General features: G+C 40.8%; 1 protein-coding gene across 5 annotated transcripts in view; it reads right to left on the reverse strand.

Annotated features, from left to right (window-relative positions):
* Positions 1–17,490, reverse strand: part of akap13 (A-kinase anchoring protein 13) — a 137,239-nt gene that overhangs the window by 5,797 nt on the left and 113,952 nt on the right. For 4 of the 5 annotated variants that reach the window (XM_051383118.1, XM_051383117.1, XM_051383114.1 and 1 more), the window contains 18 exons: positions 17,269–17,415; positions 16,010–16,119; positions 15,761–15,904; positions 11,035–11,160; positions 10,807–10,924; positions 10,173–10,293; positions 7,635–7,765; positions 7,442–7,518; positions 6,635–6,701; positions 5,892–6,006; positions 4,691–4,773; positions 4,014–4,205; positions 3,771–3,926; positions 3,555–3,625; positions 1,924–1,968; positions 969–1,019; positions 681–875; positions 209–490 (listed from right to left, as the gene is read on the reverse strand). In XM_051383118.1, coding sequence (XP_051239078.1) covers positions 209–490; positions 681–875; positions 969–1,019; positions 1,924–1,968; positions 3,555–3,625; positions 3,771–3,926; positions 4,014–4,205; positions 4,691–4,773; positions 5,892–6,006; positions 6,635–6,701; positions 7,442–7,518; positions 7,635–7,765; positions 10,173–10,293; positions 10,807–10,924; positions 11,035–11,160; positions 15,761–15,904; positions 16,010–16,119; positions 17,269–17,415 — 2,231 coding nt within the window. The remainder of the gene's footprint in view (positions 1–208; positions 491–680; positions 876–968; positions 1,020–1,923; positions 1,969–3,554; positions 3,626–3,770; positions 3,927–4,013; positions 4,206–4,690; positions 4,774–5,891; positions 6,007–6,634; positions 6,702–7,441; positions 7,519–7,634; positions 7,766–10,172; positions 10,294–10,806; positions 10,925–11,034; positions 11,161–15,760; positions 15,905–16,009; positions 16,120–17,268; positions 17,416–17,490) is intronic. The other variant, XM_051383116.1, reaches the window with a different exon arrangement.

Raw genomic sequence — 17,490 nt, forward strand, 5'->3', positions numbered from 1 at the left:
AGAAGCCAGTATATGTTTTTTGTGTTGGATTCATAAATGAATAACAAAAATAATGGTTTTCTAGATTGAATTTAAAAAGAACAAATGATTCATGGACTTTGGTGGACCAGAGGAGAGGAGCTGTACCTTGGCTTTGATTACAGAAATAGGCTCATTTTGAGCCCAGTTTAGCTTCATTAGCCTGCCCGCATCATAAATGGACTCTGACCTCATCTCTCTTCATAGCCTCCAGTCTCTCTGTGTCTCTCCTCAGAGCCTCCTTGTCTCTCTCCAGCCTCCTCTGAGCCTCCCTCAGCCTTTCCAGGTCTCTCTGGTACTCCTCTTTCTTCCTCTGCAGGGTCTCTCTCTCCTCCATCAGCTCCTGACCTCTCCTCCTGGTCTCCTCCTCCTCAACCCTTAGCCTCTCCTCCCGCTCTGCCAGTCCTTTCTCTTTCAACTCCCATACCTTCTCTCTCCTTCTCTTTTCTTCCTGGTGTGCAGCCTGCTGTTTCTGAAACAAACCACAAAAGGTATGTAGATGTTATAATGAGTGAAGTCTGGGGTTTGGGCGTGGAAAATTTTATTAAATTGATTAAAATAAATGTAAAGTACAGATAATCCTAAAGATAAATATATTGCAAATCTAATTTCACTGCAGCCATGATTCATTATGTGAAAAGGAAGCAGCAGTGAAAGTAAACCTGCAGGCTGGCTGCCTCCTGTCGCTGTCTCTCCAGACTCCTGTGTTTCTCCTGCTCGATGAGGGAGGAGGGGCGGGAGGAAGAAGAGGAAGAAAGTGAGGTAGAGGACGAATGTCTGGAAGAGTTTGCGGTGAGCCGGTCGCTCAGGGCCTGCCGCTGGTCCTCGATGAACGAGTCCTGCTGGACCACCACAGCCTAGAGGCAGGAGAAGATGGTTTTATAACAAAAGTGAAAGTTAAATACAGACATCGTTTTACTGTAGAGGAACTGTACGTGTGTTTCTGGCACCTGCAGTGAAATCAGCAGGTCGTGAAGATTTGTCACACTGTTTTGGACCTGCTGGAGAAACGCAGCATTAAATAACATTTTCAGTAATAACAGTTAAAACTATTTTAAGACCCAGAAACTACTTGATGTAGGCATGATATGATATCACAGTCAGATCTTATGAAAGAAAGGTATTTTAGTCCATTTCTCCAAAGAATTATACCAACAACTGTGTTCATCTCTACTTTCATTCTCACATAATATTAATTTACAGATTTGTACTCATGTGACAATGCCTGCTGGGTAATGAATGTCAAACACTGGACACAGTAGATCAAAATCATAAAACTTAACTGTAGCAACGCTAAAAATTGCAGCATAGTCATTTAAGATTATAAAGACAGTTACAGTGGAAAAGTCAGACAGTAAGGGCCAACCAACATAAAAGACTCCAGATGGTAGATTGGAATTAAACAAAGAAATAACACCACACTTTTCAGTATAATGTTCAAAGAATAATATATTTCTTTAATGAGGATTTGTATTTTTGTAATTGGGAAAATATGTTTATTTTTTTTTGTAATTTGGGTCAACAAGCCTTCAGTTTTTGGCTAGATACCTGAAATAGGGTCTGTGGTTAACACAAGCTTAAAAGATTTCATTGAAGATGTCATTGGATACCCCACCTGGGAATGTTGAAGCTTTTATGTGTCTTAGAAAAGGTGGTTGCTAACAAGTGGCTAAATGAGACTACATAGGTTGTCGGTGATGTTAAAACACAGAGCACTATCTACTCACTAGTCCCCCTTTGCAGTCTGTGTATTGCGTTTATACTCGCACTCTTGCAAACTATTGTAACTCAAACTTTAGACCTAACAAGGAAGTTTAGTGGTGGTGACTCAATTAACTATGCAGTGACTGTTATAAACAGGGCAGTGGGTTGGGCAGGGCTGTAACAAGAAGCCCACATACTTACCTCACTGTTTCTTTTCAGCAGCATCTGAAGGCTGGAAGTGGCTCCCTGAGGGGCGCGCACACACACACACACACACACACACACACACACACAAAATGATACATTGTTGTGTCATCTTTGTCTGCTGCTGGCCCTTTCAGTGGTATTAGCAATGACATCTGTGCTGGAAGCATTGACAGTATGGCTGGAAGCTGCACTTCTTCTCACGGTCATTAGATAGGGGCTGTAAGAAAACTTCCAACATCCTCTTTATTACATTTCTACTAGTGAGTGGAATTAGGAACATGAGTTGATTTTAACTATTTGAAAGGGATTTCCAAACCAGCAAACTGCTAATAAGAAAATTCTAACATGCTCACAATAGCAATGTTACCACGCTGATGTTTAGCAGGTAAAATGTTTATGATGGTAGATGTATGTATGATGTAGAGATAGATACTGACACAGAATAACTGAACAGTGTGACCTCATGAATGTCTGAACTTTGCAAATGTCATGTCAATCCCTTCAATATAGTCTACTGTAAACTCCTATGGCCTATATGAAACCGAGCATGAACTTTTAGAATTTGAATGTCATCTATAGGCTTAGCAGTTGTGATTAATTTTGGTTGCTAAGAGTTGCACGCTGGGCAATTAAAGTAATTAGAATTAGCTAACTAATTGCAAAAAACAGAAAATTCCCCCCTAAAAAACCTGCGATACGTTTCACCAACATGTATAAAAATTGCTTTAAAATTGTCATACTCCTAGCGCCACCTACTGGCAATAGAAAGTTGTTATATACTTTGACATGCTCCTCCTGTTGACCAGATCCAGCTTGAAAGACCCTTAAGACCTTGAAGCGTGTGAGTTTTCATTGAATGGTATTCCCATAGAGATGTGTCAAAATGTTGATGTGTCGCCATTAAATGATGATCAATCCCAGTCTGAACACACTGACATACTAATATATTCTTCAGTCATAGTCACAGTGCTACCATCTGGCAATAGGAAGTAAGCCTTGTGTGACAACCATCTTTGGCAGGTTGTCGGTTCAATCCCCGACTCCTCCCGCCTTTTTATTACCTTTATTTGATAGGGACAGATGAAGATAGACAGGAAAGGGGGGTAGAGAGAGTGGGGATGACACGCAGCAAAGGGCCGCAGGTCGTATTCGAACCATGGGCCGCTGCAGCAGGGACTCAGCCTCAGTACATGGGTCGCCAGCTCTACAGACTGAGCTGACCGGACACCCTGTCGAAGTATCCTTGAGCAAGATACTGAATGCTTTACATCGGTGTGTGAATGTGTATGAATGAGTTAGTTTCTGTTAGATGGACTGCCATCACTTTGTTAATGTGTATGAAAGGGCAAATGTGGCACGTAGCTAATATTACTGATATTATAATTATTATTATTATTATTAAGATTATTATAAATGTAATTATTATTATTAATGTCCATCGTCCCCCATCGTTGTGGCTGTTGTCGTCATCATCATCAGTCATTTCTATTATAATTATAATTATTATAGTTATAGTTGTTTATCAGGTACACTGAGATAGATTTTTCAAAAGAGATCTGGGAACAAAATGCATTCATAAATAATGCATTGTGGATACACAAAAACAAACACACACGCACGCACACCTTCTTCAACACACTGTCTGACTCAGTCCTTCGGAGGTCCAGTGATTCATCTCCCTCTTCCTTCTCTCCATCTGAGGATAGAGAACAAAAGAGGAGTTTTTATCACAGCAGGTAATCATCAGCTAACATATGGGATAAACCTGCTGCCATATTGTCAAGATAAAATCATTCCTCAAAGGAAAATTATATCCCTGTGCATGCCTGTATGTGTCTTACTCTTGCTGCTGTTCATCTGATGACTGTCAAAGCCTCCAAAAGTCTCAGCTCTCCTGGGCAGAGAGACTGGTCCCACACTGCCCCCTGCCAGGCCAACTGGAACACTGCAACCTGCTCCACCAACACAACTGCTTACCAAAGCATGCAAGGTCTCCACTAAGAAGAGAGAGATGGAAAAAATGATTATACTCATTTGATCTCTTGGACACACAGAGTATGACATAACCTCAAAACCCTGCTTACTTTCCCTCAGGGCATCCTTTATGATTGGCTCCCCCTTTGTGACATCATCAGGTGTGGCCCTGAACAACATCCGCTCCCTGACTGGTGGGTTTATATCATTGAGTGTGGGATTATAGTCACTCAGGTCTCTGAAGATGTGGACCTTCTCCTCCAATAAAGAGATGATTTGTTCATCTTTCCTTCGTAGAAGCTCTGGAGCAAAACACAAATTCATGTATGACTGATAGTGCTGTGTATTGGGAAGAATCTGGCAATACGATATGCATCATTATGATTAAATATATGGCGATACTGTACAATGTAATAGTGTAGGCCAAGTGATATATTGCGATTTAAAAAAAATTCATTTTAGGAAAACTGTCATAGTATAAAAAACATACTCCCATATGCATAAAAATAACACTGAGTAAACAAAGTTAACTTTCTTTATGCAATCAGAAGAGCGGGATCTGCATTTGTAACATATATCATCATAGCACTCAGTTTACATTTACAACACTGCTATCTAGCGGTTGGGGGTTTAACACAAAAATCAATACAGTCATAAATATAAAAAATATACAATATCACAAAAAACATTATGATACTGAAGTGTATCAATATTTTCATATACCATTAAATTAATGCAAGGACAGAACACAATATGATACAATATAGTAAGATCTGTGGGTGTTCACCTCGGATCTCCTTTGCTCTGTTGTCCTGCTGTCTCCTGTCTTCTTCTGTTTCACTAGGAACTCCCTCATCCTCTTCTTTCTCACTGTCAACAAACCCCAAGTAGGATGTTCAAATATTTCCCAAAATTAAGCCGTCTTTGAAAGACACAACTGTTGAACTGTAACATTTAAAGAACTGTTAAATTGCTGCAGTGCATTATGTCAGAGTTGAGTATCTGTTGGGACAATCAGACCACTTTTTCTTTTTTTTCTAACTTTGGGCATCATTCCTATTCTTTAAGATAACATTTTGCTCACTGACTTCATTGACTAGATTTTTGGTTGCAGTGGCCATGGGTTCAACTCCAACCTATGGCTCTTTGCTGTGTGTTGTCCTCTTCTCTCTTCCCCCAGTGAATTTCCCCAGTGTGGGATCAATAAAGTCTATCATATCTTTCCTGTCACCCTTCGTTACTGAGTACAGTTCACTCACAGCAAGTTAACATTTTGTCCTCAAAACTGATGTGTTTGAAAAATGGGCAAGCGTGAGGATTTGAGCGACTTTGACAAGGGTCAAGTTGTGATGGCTTTACGACTGGGTCAGAGCATCTCTAAAATTGCAGCTCTTGTGGGGTGTTCCCGGTCACCAGTGGTCAGTGCCTATCAAAAGTGATCCAAGGAAAGAAAACTGGTGAACCGGCGACAGGCACTCCGGCAGAGGCAGTGTAATGCTTTGGGGTGATGTTTGGTCGGTAAACCTTGGGTCCTGCCATTCATGTGGATGACACATGACACCTATCTAAGCATTGTTGCAGACCATGTGCACTCTTTCATGGAAACAGTATTCCCTGATGGCAGTGACCTCTTTCAGCAGGATAATTCGCTGTGCCACAAAGCAAAAAGGGTTTAGGAATGGTTTGAGGAACACAACAACAAGTTCAATGTATTGACTTGGCCTCAAAATTCCCCAGATCTCAATCCAATCAAGCATCTGTGGGATGTGCTGGACAAACATATCTGATACATGGAGGATAAACGTACAGGACTTAAAGGATCTGCTGCTAACGTGTTGGTATCAGATACCACAGTGCACCTTCAGAGGTCTAGTGGAGTCCATGGCTTGATGGGTCAGGGCTGCTTTGGCTGTAAAAGGGGGTCCTACACATGCATAGTTAGTCACAGTAATAAGAATGAGAACAGAATATATTGTGTGTGTCCTCACATGCAGTGCATGGCGTCCTGTATAATGGCCCTCCATGTGTTGCGCTCCTCCTTACTGCTGGCCAACACCTCCACCATCTCTGGTCTGTCTGTACCAGCTGTGATCAGAAAGAGACCTGCAGGAGACAAAACCTGCATCAGTGTTTTTCCCATGAACAACTGAATGTCTGTATTTACCCAATTCACTGATTGACATAATTGATTGACATATATACACACATATACACATACATCCATATACACACACATACATACACTTACATACAATACGTACATTGTCAGGTTTATTTGTATCATGGGCCACGTTTAGACTCATATGTGACAGATCAGATTTTTTATGACTGTGTGAACAGGACAAACCACATGGAATCTCTTTCTTTTCTGATTTGGGCCACTTTCATATGTTTTTGCAATGTGACTTCAGCATGAACAGTCATCAGAATACATGTAACTTTTACGTCATTCTAGACCTACGGTTGTCATGCGGGGCGCTCCAGGAGCCTGACCTGTTCACACTGGAATCTGATATGGGCCACATTTAAAAAACAGTGAACAGCCAAACAAATCAGATCTGAGCAATAAATTAGAATTGAGTGCTGGTTGAACATAACCATACTGTTTGTCCAACATCCAACATGACCAACTGAGTTGTTTAAAGTCTAAGAAAAGGATGTAACACAGTGTATAAAAAGAAAAGAAAATCACAAAACAAATGCAACATAGGAGAGAAAGAAAATGACTGACCTCGCTCCTCATTAGCCACTTCTCTGACAATCAGATTCTGTAAAGAGATAACTGTAGAGCGCTGGTCCTAAGGACAGAGAGTTCCAAGTCAAACTGAATCTTCATGAAAATATGGATGGACTGAGCATTCACTGTTTATTTAAATTAAAGGTTATACAAACGAGATATAGAACATTAATATAGCAGCAAACAAGTATTTGCTATGTAAATATTTAGTGGAGTCTCCCTAGTTGATCCCTGAGCATTGTTTACTTCCCCGGTCCAGCCGCATGTGCATGTTAGTGTGAGTGTGAGTGATGTTTGCAGCTGTTGCCTTTGAGAATAGCAACTGAAATTACTGTTTTTCTCATCTACTTCTGTGAATTAAGGATTTATTTCTACCGAACCAGAGTTGGCGAATGTTAGGACTGACAAAAATTGTCTTGGTGAGCCAGGGCGGCTGTGGCTCAGCGGTAGAGCGGGTTGTCCAATAATTGGAAGGTTGGCGGTTTGATCCCCTCTCGCTGCATGTCGAAGTGTCCTTGAGTAAGACACTGAACTCCAAATTGCTCCCTATGCATCGGTGTATGAATGTGTATGTATGAATGATTAGTTTCCGTTCCGGTGAGCAGTTGGAACTTGGTGGTGAAAAGACTAGAAAGGCGCTATATGAATACAGTCCATTTACCATTTTATTTTGTGAGTGTTTTATGATCTGGAAGATAAAATTATTTGTTTAGGTCTGAGATGCTGGTGCTCTAGTGTGACATGGAGTCTGAAAGTCGTATACACCATTGTTAGATATAAAAAATGCAACATGCTACTTACCAGTGAGGCAAACACATATTTCTGGTCTTTTTCCTGAAGAAAGACCAGTACGTCAGACAGGAGCATGGCATGGACATCTGCAACACCAAGAAACAAAGATGATAGTAACTTCCTGTCTGCTGTGAGAGGACTGAAGAACAAAACAAGGAAAGCATGTGTTTAAAGTTGCATGAAGACTGGAAACATCTTAAACCTTTGAGTCGTCCAGCCGTGTTTTTCAGCTGCAGCGCTCCATCATGCAATAGCTTCCTCCCTCTGATCAGGTCTTCTTTAGCAAACATCTGACCACTCTTCATCCTCATGATGGACTTGCTATCAGTGCGACTGGAGATCAAATAAAATGTGTTTACTTTTCAGACATGTATCTCTTGTCCACACTGACTACGTTTCAATGCACACTAATTTCATTTTCCACTATTCTAAATATTAGCTTTTCATAAGGGCAAGTCCATAGCCAGGATTTTAGAAATATTGAGGTCTCTTTTGGAGTAGGCAATAAGAGTGTGACTGCAGTAAGGTAGGTTAATTGTTCATTCAAAGCTGCTGCCCTGCAGTGTACCTTTATTACAATTTATAAGCCTATTTTTAGAACATTTTTGTCTCTGAAAAGGATTCTGTGGGCCAAAGTTGTCATGTTATGAAAGCATACAGTTTAATAGTTTGTGAGCTCTCAGCTGTTTGTGAACTGCCTACTGATCTTTTAGAAGCATGTATGTCGGTTACAGCCCCCTCTCCCAAGGAGATGAGGTGCAGAACAATTTAGCCAACTAACATGCAGTACATTCACTGCATTCCTCATATGCGTACCTGCACATATACATGTACACGTGTACTTTGGCAAACTGTAGGAAATGCCATATCTACACGCTATACCTGAATAAAAAAGACACCATTCAGGGAACAGGGAACAACAAACGCCTACTACTAAAGATCTGACCAAATGTATGAATGCATGGCAACAAAGTGCTTGCTCATGGTGGTACTGTTGGGTCTCTGTAATTAATGTTAAAGAGTTCGGTCTAGACCTGCTCTATTTGAAAAGTGTCCTGAGATAACTTCTGTTATGAATTGGCGCTATACAAATAAAATTGAATTGAATTGAATTGAATTTACATACACTCACAATGGGCACATAGGCATTACACATAGGTGACATAGGTGTCGTGCTGGTTGCTTCATTTAGATAAGGTGTTTACATGAATTGACACAGCGTGTGTGTGTAACATACGCTACAAATGATTTAGTGCAACATATGGCACACCTGCCTGTATGTGTAATCTCAAATGTACACTTAAGTCAAATCAACCCACTACACCATAGTCTCAGATAAATAGCTAGGCGTGCGTGCAGTTATGCATTGTGAGTGGAGCTCACGTTTTTGGTGAGCTGCAACAAATGCCTCAATGCCTGGATGCCTAACCTGGAAGTTATTTCAAGAAAGCTCATTAACCATATCTGGAAGTGGGGGTAGAAGTGGAATAGTGGTGAAAACACACTGAGCTTTCTTGATGTAAGTGGTTCTGCGGTGCTGTCCATATTACTGAAAGCAGAGGTGATCAATAAACAGAGACAGACAGACAGACCATCCGACAAACAGACTGTCCTGCTTTTTGTGGTTGTAAACGGAACTTTTAACCGTGATTCAGTTTTGTGCGGTTAAAGAAGAATGAGCACACACTACAGTGCTGTTATGCACAGTTGTGTATTGCGTATAATGAATTAACCTTTATTTTTAAATCACCTGAATATGACAGAAGGCTGCTACAGTGTAATCATACAGACCTCTATATAATACACATAAGTTTGGTCAGTTATTTTCTCTATATTCTGCTTGTTTATGAAGGAGACTATGAGGTACATTAGAATTATAAATAAAATAGCATCTCTCCTGGGCCTGGAGAGAGAGCACAGGTAGCTAAACAGCTGTTTCTACGTGCCTTCCCCTGCTGATTTTGACACCTGAGCTGAAAAAAATAACTAACTCATCACTATCTCATTATCAGCATATATCAGCAGGTCCCTGCAAACTGAGACGGTGCTGTTCTGGTGGGTCAGGGAGAAAGAAAAAGTCATAAAACACATTAAAAAATACAAATGAAAGAGGGAGGGATATTTTCAGAATAAGGGCAAAACCCAGAATATTTTGTGCATGAGAAGTAGTCACTGAGTTACAAAGAAGTGCATTGGTCAAACACATTTGGATTGAGAAAAGGTTCCAGGTGCTTAAATCTGTAAACTTTTGTTCTGCTTGTATATATATATATATATGTATATATTTATTACATATTATATATATATATATATATATATTCATATAATGTGACACAACTGAGAAAGGTTAATTTCCACATTAGGAGAGGATAAATTGGGAAACCATACAATATGCAGCAATTAACAAGAGGAAAGAAATGAGTATAAGGAAATCTATCATATTGCCTGCTCTTCAGTAAATACACTCAACTGCTGTTTCCAAGAACCATAATTAGCTTTGAACCTCAGCTTTTATGATTTTATTTTAGACTCTCTGTGACATATGTGGCCTTTCACCTATTTGTCACAGAGTCACAGAGAGAAAAGAAAACAGTATTAGTATTACTAGCCAGTTCTGTATATTGTACTGCTTTGATGAGTTAAATCCTTCCCATCTGCAAATCTAGAAGCTGATACATACATACATTAAACATAACAAACATTTTTCCCCAGCACAGCTATTATACAGTATGTAGTTTACCTGTAGACCTCCCTCAGTCTCTGTTTCTTCTCCTGCTCATTGACTTTACTGTCCACAGCTGTGATCAGCTCCTTGACACAGCGAAGTGCTTCACAAACACAGCTGTGGTCTTCATCTGAGTCTGTCATAGCAGAGAGGTTACCACATAAAACACTGTTCCTCTTATTTTGTTTCATTATCCCATGTACTGTATGATACTGTGGCGAACAATTCTGTCTCTACTCCATTTATTATATACTTAATTCCGATTAATACATGCATTAGATCAGATTATTAATCGCTGTTTATTGTTAATGAATAAATGGTTTGTAAGGTAACTTAAAAAATTAGACCTTCCCCAACTATTACAGTGACATTATTATTAAAATATTAAATATATGTATATATATAAAAAATCTATTTTGTTCAAGCCTGACTTGAGCCCGAGCTATGACAGCAGTTTTGGGCCCCAACTTGGCCTTAACCCGACGAGTTGGGTCAGGTCCAATCAGGTTGAGAAAGAGTACAAAACTCTATCTCACACACACTATGATGGCAGTTTTTACACTTATTCCAAATAAACAATACAATGTCCACAAGAGAGTGTTGACTGTGGAGATTTTCAGAGACATGTTACAGGTATCTTCACCCTAACCTTTAGTATGCTGGAGTATCCTCTGGATCAGAACAGGATACTTGGTGATCCTTTGAGTAACCAACAAAATGCACTCTGGAATACTGAGCCTCCGCACAATGCTGCTGCTCATTGTCTTCTGCACAAGCACAAAGATACACAAAGGTCAGTTCAGAAGCAAATAACATGCAGATGAACCACAGCACTGCTGAAAATATAGAAATGAGCTGGTGTCAGATGAGTGCTGACCTTGATGAAAGCCTGGAAGCGTTTATCTTTGGCATACAGGTCTTTGTAGAGATTGACAGCTTCATTGTGTCGACTGCAGAACTTCCCATAAACTTTGTTCATACTATCAGCACTGGAGCCTGAAAACTGAAATCAAAAACATTAAAATATGAGGAAGGCAAAATTAAATTGAAGTTGTATTGGAGTTGCCAGATAATAAACCCCTTGACCTTTCTTCTGCCTGAATACTGCTAAGGCCAATGATGCTAATAACAGTTTAAATAAAGTAATTTCACTACTTACTTTTTTTTTGTTTTTTTAAATTGATCCAATCTACAGCAGCATCACCACCTCCCCTGCCTTCTACACCTCCCCACCTCCCCTTACCACTCAGCCCCTGCCTCAGTTTCCCCCTGTTTCCCCCATGGAGCTATCCTACTTTTCATGGTAGGAATGAAGAGCTCCACTTGCACCCTAGATCCTGTACGATCCAATCTTGTCAAGGAATGTCTCTCAGTCATCTCCTCAGTCGTCATAGAAATCATTAACTCCTCCTTCAGCACTAGTTCTGTCCCCAAAACACTCAAACTGGCTGCTGTTACCCCCATCCTCAAAAAAACTAGTCTTAATCCTGACACCATGAGCACTTTCCGGCCCATCTCCAATCTTCCCTTTCTGTCAAAAATACTGGAACATGTTGTTGCCTCCCAACACAAAGCCCACCTCATTTCCAATGACCTGTTTGAACCATTTCACAACACAGCACAGAAACAGCCCTCCTCAAAGTCCCCAACAACCTCCTCCTCTCCTCAGACTTTGGTCACCTCAACATTCTCATCCTTCTGGACCTCACTGCAGCTTTTGACACTATCAACCACACCATTCTTCTCTCCCACCTTGAGTCCTCCCTCAACATCACTGGTGCTGCCCTCTCCTGGCTAAGGTCATATCCCACAAACACACAACAGTTCATCAATATCAATAAACCTTGTCCACTCCTGTCCCAAAGCATCCCTCAGGGTTCAGTGCTTGGCCCCCTCTTGTTCATCCTGTACATTCTCCCCATTGGTAACCTCATACGCCGTCATGGTCTCCGCTTCCACTGTTATGCTGATGACATCCAGCTCTACATCTCCACTAAATCCAAAACCACCATCATGGATGCATGCAACTTCCTCAAACTCAACTGTGACAAATCTGAAATATAAATTCCCAAATCCCTTACCAACAACACAAACAACTTCGGTCTCACCCTTAACAACACCACTCTGTCTCCCTCCTCACACATCCACAACCTCAGAGTTATCATTGACAGCAACCTCTCCTTTGAACACCATGTCAACCAAATCACCAGAACTGCCTTCTTCCACCTGACATTGCGCGCCTCCGCCCTCACTCTCCTCTGCTGCTGAGACCCTCATCCACACTTTCATCACATCCAAAATAGACTATTGTAACAACATATGCAGCTCACCTGTACCCACATTACCCCTGTCCTACAGAACCTCCACTGGCTCCCTGTCTAACACGGATCCAATATTAAGTCCTTCTCCTAACTCACAAAGCCTTCCACAACCAGGCCCCCTCCTACCTCATAGACCTGCTCTATCGCCACAGTCCTTGCAGAGGCCTCCGCTCTTCTGATGCCAACCGCCTGTCTCCACCACTGAGGACCAAGCATCGTACCTGGGGTGACAGAGCCTTCTCCATTGCTGCCCCCTCCCTCTGGAACTCTCTCCACAAACAAATCCAAGACTATACTGATCCATCCACCTTCAAATCACTGACCAAAACCCACCTTTTCAGAACAGCTTTTAATGTTGATGATTCTTTGTTGAGTGTTATAGATATATATGTATATATATACACAAATATATATGTATATATATACACATATATATACACACATATATATGTATATATATATACACACACATATATATATATATATATGTTTTTAGTGTGTTGTATTAATTACCTTATGTGAAGTGTCCTAGAAAAGCGCTCTATAAATATAATTTATTATTATTATTATTATTACTTAACTCTCTAACTACTTTAATCATATTGTATATATCTCTGTGGATTTTTTCAACAGTAAAGTCACCCAAAAAGCACAACCATCGATTCCGTTTTTACAACAGCAGGTGAGTTGTTGAAACGATCGAAAACAGCCTGGTAACGGATGACATCAGGACTTTACCTGGTTTACCTAGAGTGTCTGTCCCTGTGTGTGTTTCTCTGCAGAGCAGTGTGACAGGTGTTTTGTTTTGTTTTGTTTTGTTTTTTGGGGAGGAGACTGTGGCGACAGGGGAAATTAGACCATTGGTGCCATTATCTAAGTAATTAATGGGAAACCCCCATGTATTATTGTTAACCCATTACTGAAAAATCCCACTTATTTTTTTGTGCTAGAGGTGGAAACACAAAATCTGCTGTGGAAATTGCCAAGACACATGACAAAATAAAAAAGAGCAAATCAAGTCAAGTATCATATTAAATAATATTTACATTGGATCAAAGCACATATTATTGAAATTGAACGACAACCAAGTGAAATGCATAACAATAACAGCACAGAACAACTTTACAATGAACCCAAGTTTGTGTCAAATAAATGATTTGGATGAATTTTGAGCTGATATGTTTCTGAATTTTTTATACAATTCTCCGTCTGTATTTTGTATTTTCTTAATTCCTAACAATCATACAAATGCACTGGTCTTCTCCCTGACACTTGGCCATTATTCTATTAGTTTTTTGGTTGTTTAACCTTTTCTAATGCAAGACAAGTTGGTTAAGCAGAGAGTGAATGATCTGTCAATACAGCTTGTGCTCAGATTTTTAAAAAGTTTATATTTTAGAACTTCCGGTTATGGCGGCTTGCTGAGTAGAGGCGTGTAAGACTGCTTCGCTACTCGACCCTTCAAATCCTTTCTAAAAGCTTCATTCTATGCGTCATTCAGCCCAACTGCAACATCAAGGCTCAAGAAAATACCGATGAAACTAAGGAAGACAAATCACGGCTGGACACAACCAACCGACCTGACTAATTTCACAACTTCAACTGCCAAGGCCAAGCTCACTGCTAACAACGAGACCATGGAAGTTAGCGTTAGCGCTGCCCCCGATGCTAGCTCTGGCCCCGAGTAACAGCCGGAGGGAGACACTACTACTGCCAGGGAAGAGTCCGGTACCTCTTTGACAACAATACTGGCAGCTATTAAAACCATGAAGTCTGAGGTCTCGTCCAAATTCGATAACATCATGTCTGCGATTGAAAATGTAAGGAGAGACATTACAGACTGCTCGGAAGAGAATCTCAACAACAGAGGACGATGTGACTGCACTCCAAGATAAGGTGAAAAATCTAGAGGGGAAAAATAAAGACTTGGAAGAGAAACTGCTTGACCTGGAAACTCGTTCACGTCGCTCCAATGTACGGCTGGCTAATCTGCCTGAGGGCGCAGAAGGTGAAGACACCTGTGGATTCCTGGAGAGCTGGATACCGGAGGCGCTGGAGCTAGCACCGCTCCGGGGGAAAATTACGGTGGAAAGAGCACACAGGCTTGGACCAAGAAGACAACATAACACGGGCTCCACACCCAGAACCCTCATAATGAAATTTCTGAATTACAAAGACAAAGAAGCGGTGATGAGAGCGGCGCGGGCGAAAAGGCAGGTCCTCTACAAGAATCAGCCGGTGAGGTTCTACCAAGACATGATGGCGGAGACGCACAAGAAGCCAAAAGAGTTAGAGGAGGTGAGGTGACAACTCCGTTCACTGGGGCTCCGGTACGGTACGATCCCTCCTGCCCGGCGTATTGTAACCTACAAGGAGCGCTCACACATCTTCAACAGCGCCGACGAAGCCGAACGGTTCGTTAAAAAGATCCAGTCGGATAATCATCCGGACGGAGGTATTGATGAACAGATGACACCGTCGGAAACGTAATCTAAAACTACTGATGGAACATTGTTCTGATATTTTGATACAATGTAGACGGGAGTGGAGAGTACAGTGAAAGTTAGTTAAGTTGTTACACTGAGTTCTGATCGCTCTCCATCCCCGGTCTATGATAAGGAACAATTCTTTGGTTTAATATGCACTGTTTAATTAAGCAAATGTGGAAGCGTTTTTCATTGCTGGGTTGCTTTAAAAGAATTTTCTGAATCGCAGTAGCAGAGTAGTTACGCTTATTCTGTTGGTTGTTTTTATTTTTGATTCTTACATCAGCATAGCTATACTGATCCTCACGCTGTGTGGACCAGCTTTTTGCTATCTGGAGGTCCAATATATGAAGGTGGGGAACACCTGACGGGGTAATATCCAGGTGGATTAATGATGGCCGAGGGGAATAATTTTGTTTTTTGTTCTTTCTCTTCTTTGTTTAGTCTGAAATTACTGAAAGTGTTGATTCAAAACATTTGGTCCATATGTCTGTTGATCTTAAGATTAGAATTACATCCTAGAACTGCAGAGGGTTACAAAAAACAAAAAAGGTCAAGCAAGTTATGAACAGGATTAAAACATTACAGTCTAATATAGTATCCCTTCAAGAAACCCACCTAACACATGAGGATGAGCTTTAAGTGCTGTAGAGGGAATTATAACACTCCACCCTGGACATAACTGAATATAAATGTATCACAACATGGTTGAGCATAAATATAGTATACACACAAACACTGGCCCAGAGTAGGTGGTGTTTTAATCACTGCAGCTACTTTTCTTCATCTTACTCACCTGGTTGACAAGGACATCCCCGATGCTACAGATGAGGAAGCTGTTATTGTTCTGTCCCTCAGATGATGAAGCTCTTTTTCTTTCCAGGAGTAGGGTGAGGAAATGTGTGTGCATGTCCAACAGATTGTCCAAAACAGGGAAAATCTACAGGGAATCATCGATAGACTTGCCTTTAATGTGTCAATTCAATGTTTTTGTTTCTAATATTGCATTTATGCACAACTGTAGGTGAAACAGCACATGCATCACCTTGTCCAGAGTGTGAGTGTCAAGCTGCAGCTCCTTCTGTAGGCCTTTATAGTATACTTCAGACATGATCTTCAGTGTCCTCACATGGTGGAACTCTGTCTGGTACAACTCTGAGTAGAGAAAAGACTCTTATCGCCATATGTAGGAACATGACAGGAGCATTTACACCTAAAATTTATCTTCCTCCCAAAATTAGTATGTATGGATGTCCTGATCAAGGTTTTTTAGCCTGGATCCAATTTGAGTCGTTTAATATTGAGTATTGGCTGATACTGAGTCTTGATCTGATACGTGTATATTGTTTTAGATAAAACAGGTGCACAGTGCACACTTCAAGTACATTAAAATTAGTTAAATTAATCCAATATATATGCTTGACAATTGAATAGCTACGGAAGGGTATTGCATTCACTTGTTTTTCTGAATTAATTCATTATGTCATAATTATGAGAGACTTTCACGGCAAAAAAAACAGTTGACATCAGTCGACAAGATTAGGCACTGTACATGGGCACGGACCTCACCAACCTCCCTTCCTCCCTCCGGTTCCTCAGCGGAGCCTAGATACAAGAATTGGGTTAGGCTCAGGGGTGCTGAAAGGGTGCTGGAGGTATCTCGTTTTTTGCATGGAAAATATCTCAGAATTATGACATAAGTCATTATTTCAGACAAAGACAGCATTTTTTTTCAAGTGAATACAATATGCTTCTGTAAAATAGCTCTGCAATGCATCAAGAAAAAAATACCTGCATCAAAGCTGTGGCTTAATGTTTTTATAAAACATGTTTACATAATAAAGTATCAAATAACAAACTTTCTATAATCTTTTTGGTTTTGTCCTTGTTTCTCTCTCCAGTCTTTGGTGCTTCAGTGCAGCCTCTGCCTAAGTTAACTGAATGAACTGTAACCTATTCTGATAAGTATATCTTTTGCGTGAATTACATTAATTAATTACTCTCATTGGCTATTTGTTTGCAGGATTTTTGTTGCACTTGCAGTGGCTTGTTGAGTGTGATTGTGTCAGATCTCTACTGCTACTCTCCTCTGAGCAGAAGCAGCCCCTCCCGCGGTGAAACTCCACAGCAGACGGGGCTGCCATTGCACTCACACGAATGCAGCTCAACAGAGTTGAGGAAAGAGACAGTGGAGAGTCAACGATGGCTGCACCATGCACCAATGCAGCCCGGGTAAAAGCAGCCAATACTGATACCAATCAGTTAAAAAATGCCTTGATAGGCGCAGATACCGATATATTTTACCATAGATGACGTCTTGTCTCTTGATTTCATCTTTCTTCAATGCTTTCAAGAACTTCTTATCCACCGTGCCGCTCCAAGAATCAGCTTCCAGATCTTTAACATCAAACTCAAACTCTCCCATCAGCTGACTGTCCATCATCTCAGTACCTACACACACACACACACACACACACACACACACACACACACACACACACACACACACACACACACACACACACA

Source organism: Dicentrarchus labrax, unplaced genomic scaffold (assembly GCF_905237075.1).
Source record: "Dicentrarchus labrax unplaced genomic scaffold, dlabrax2021, whole genome shotgun sequence".
Taxonomy (NCBI): Eukaryota; Metazoa; Chordata; class Actinopteri; family Moronidae; genus Dicentrarchus; species Dicentrarchus labrax.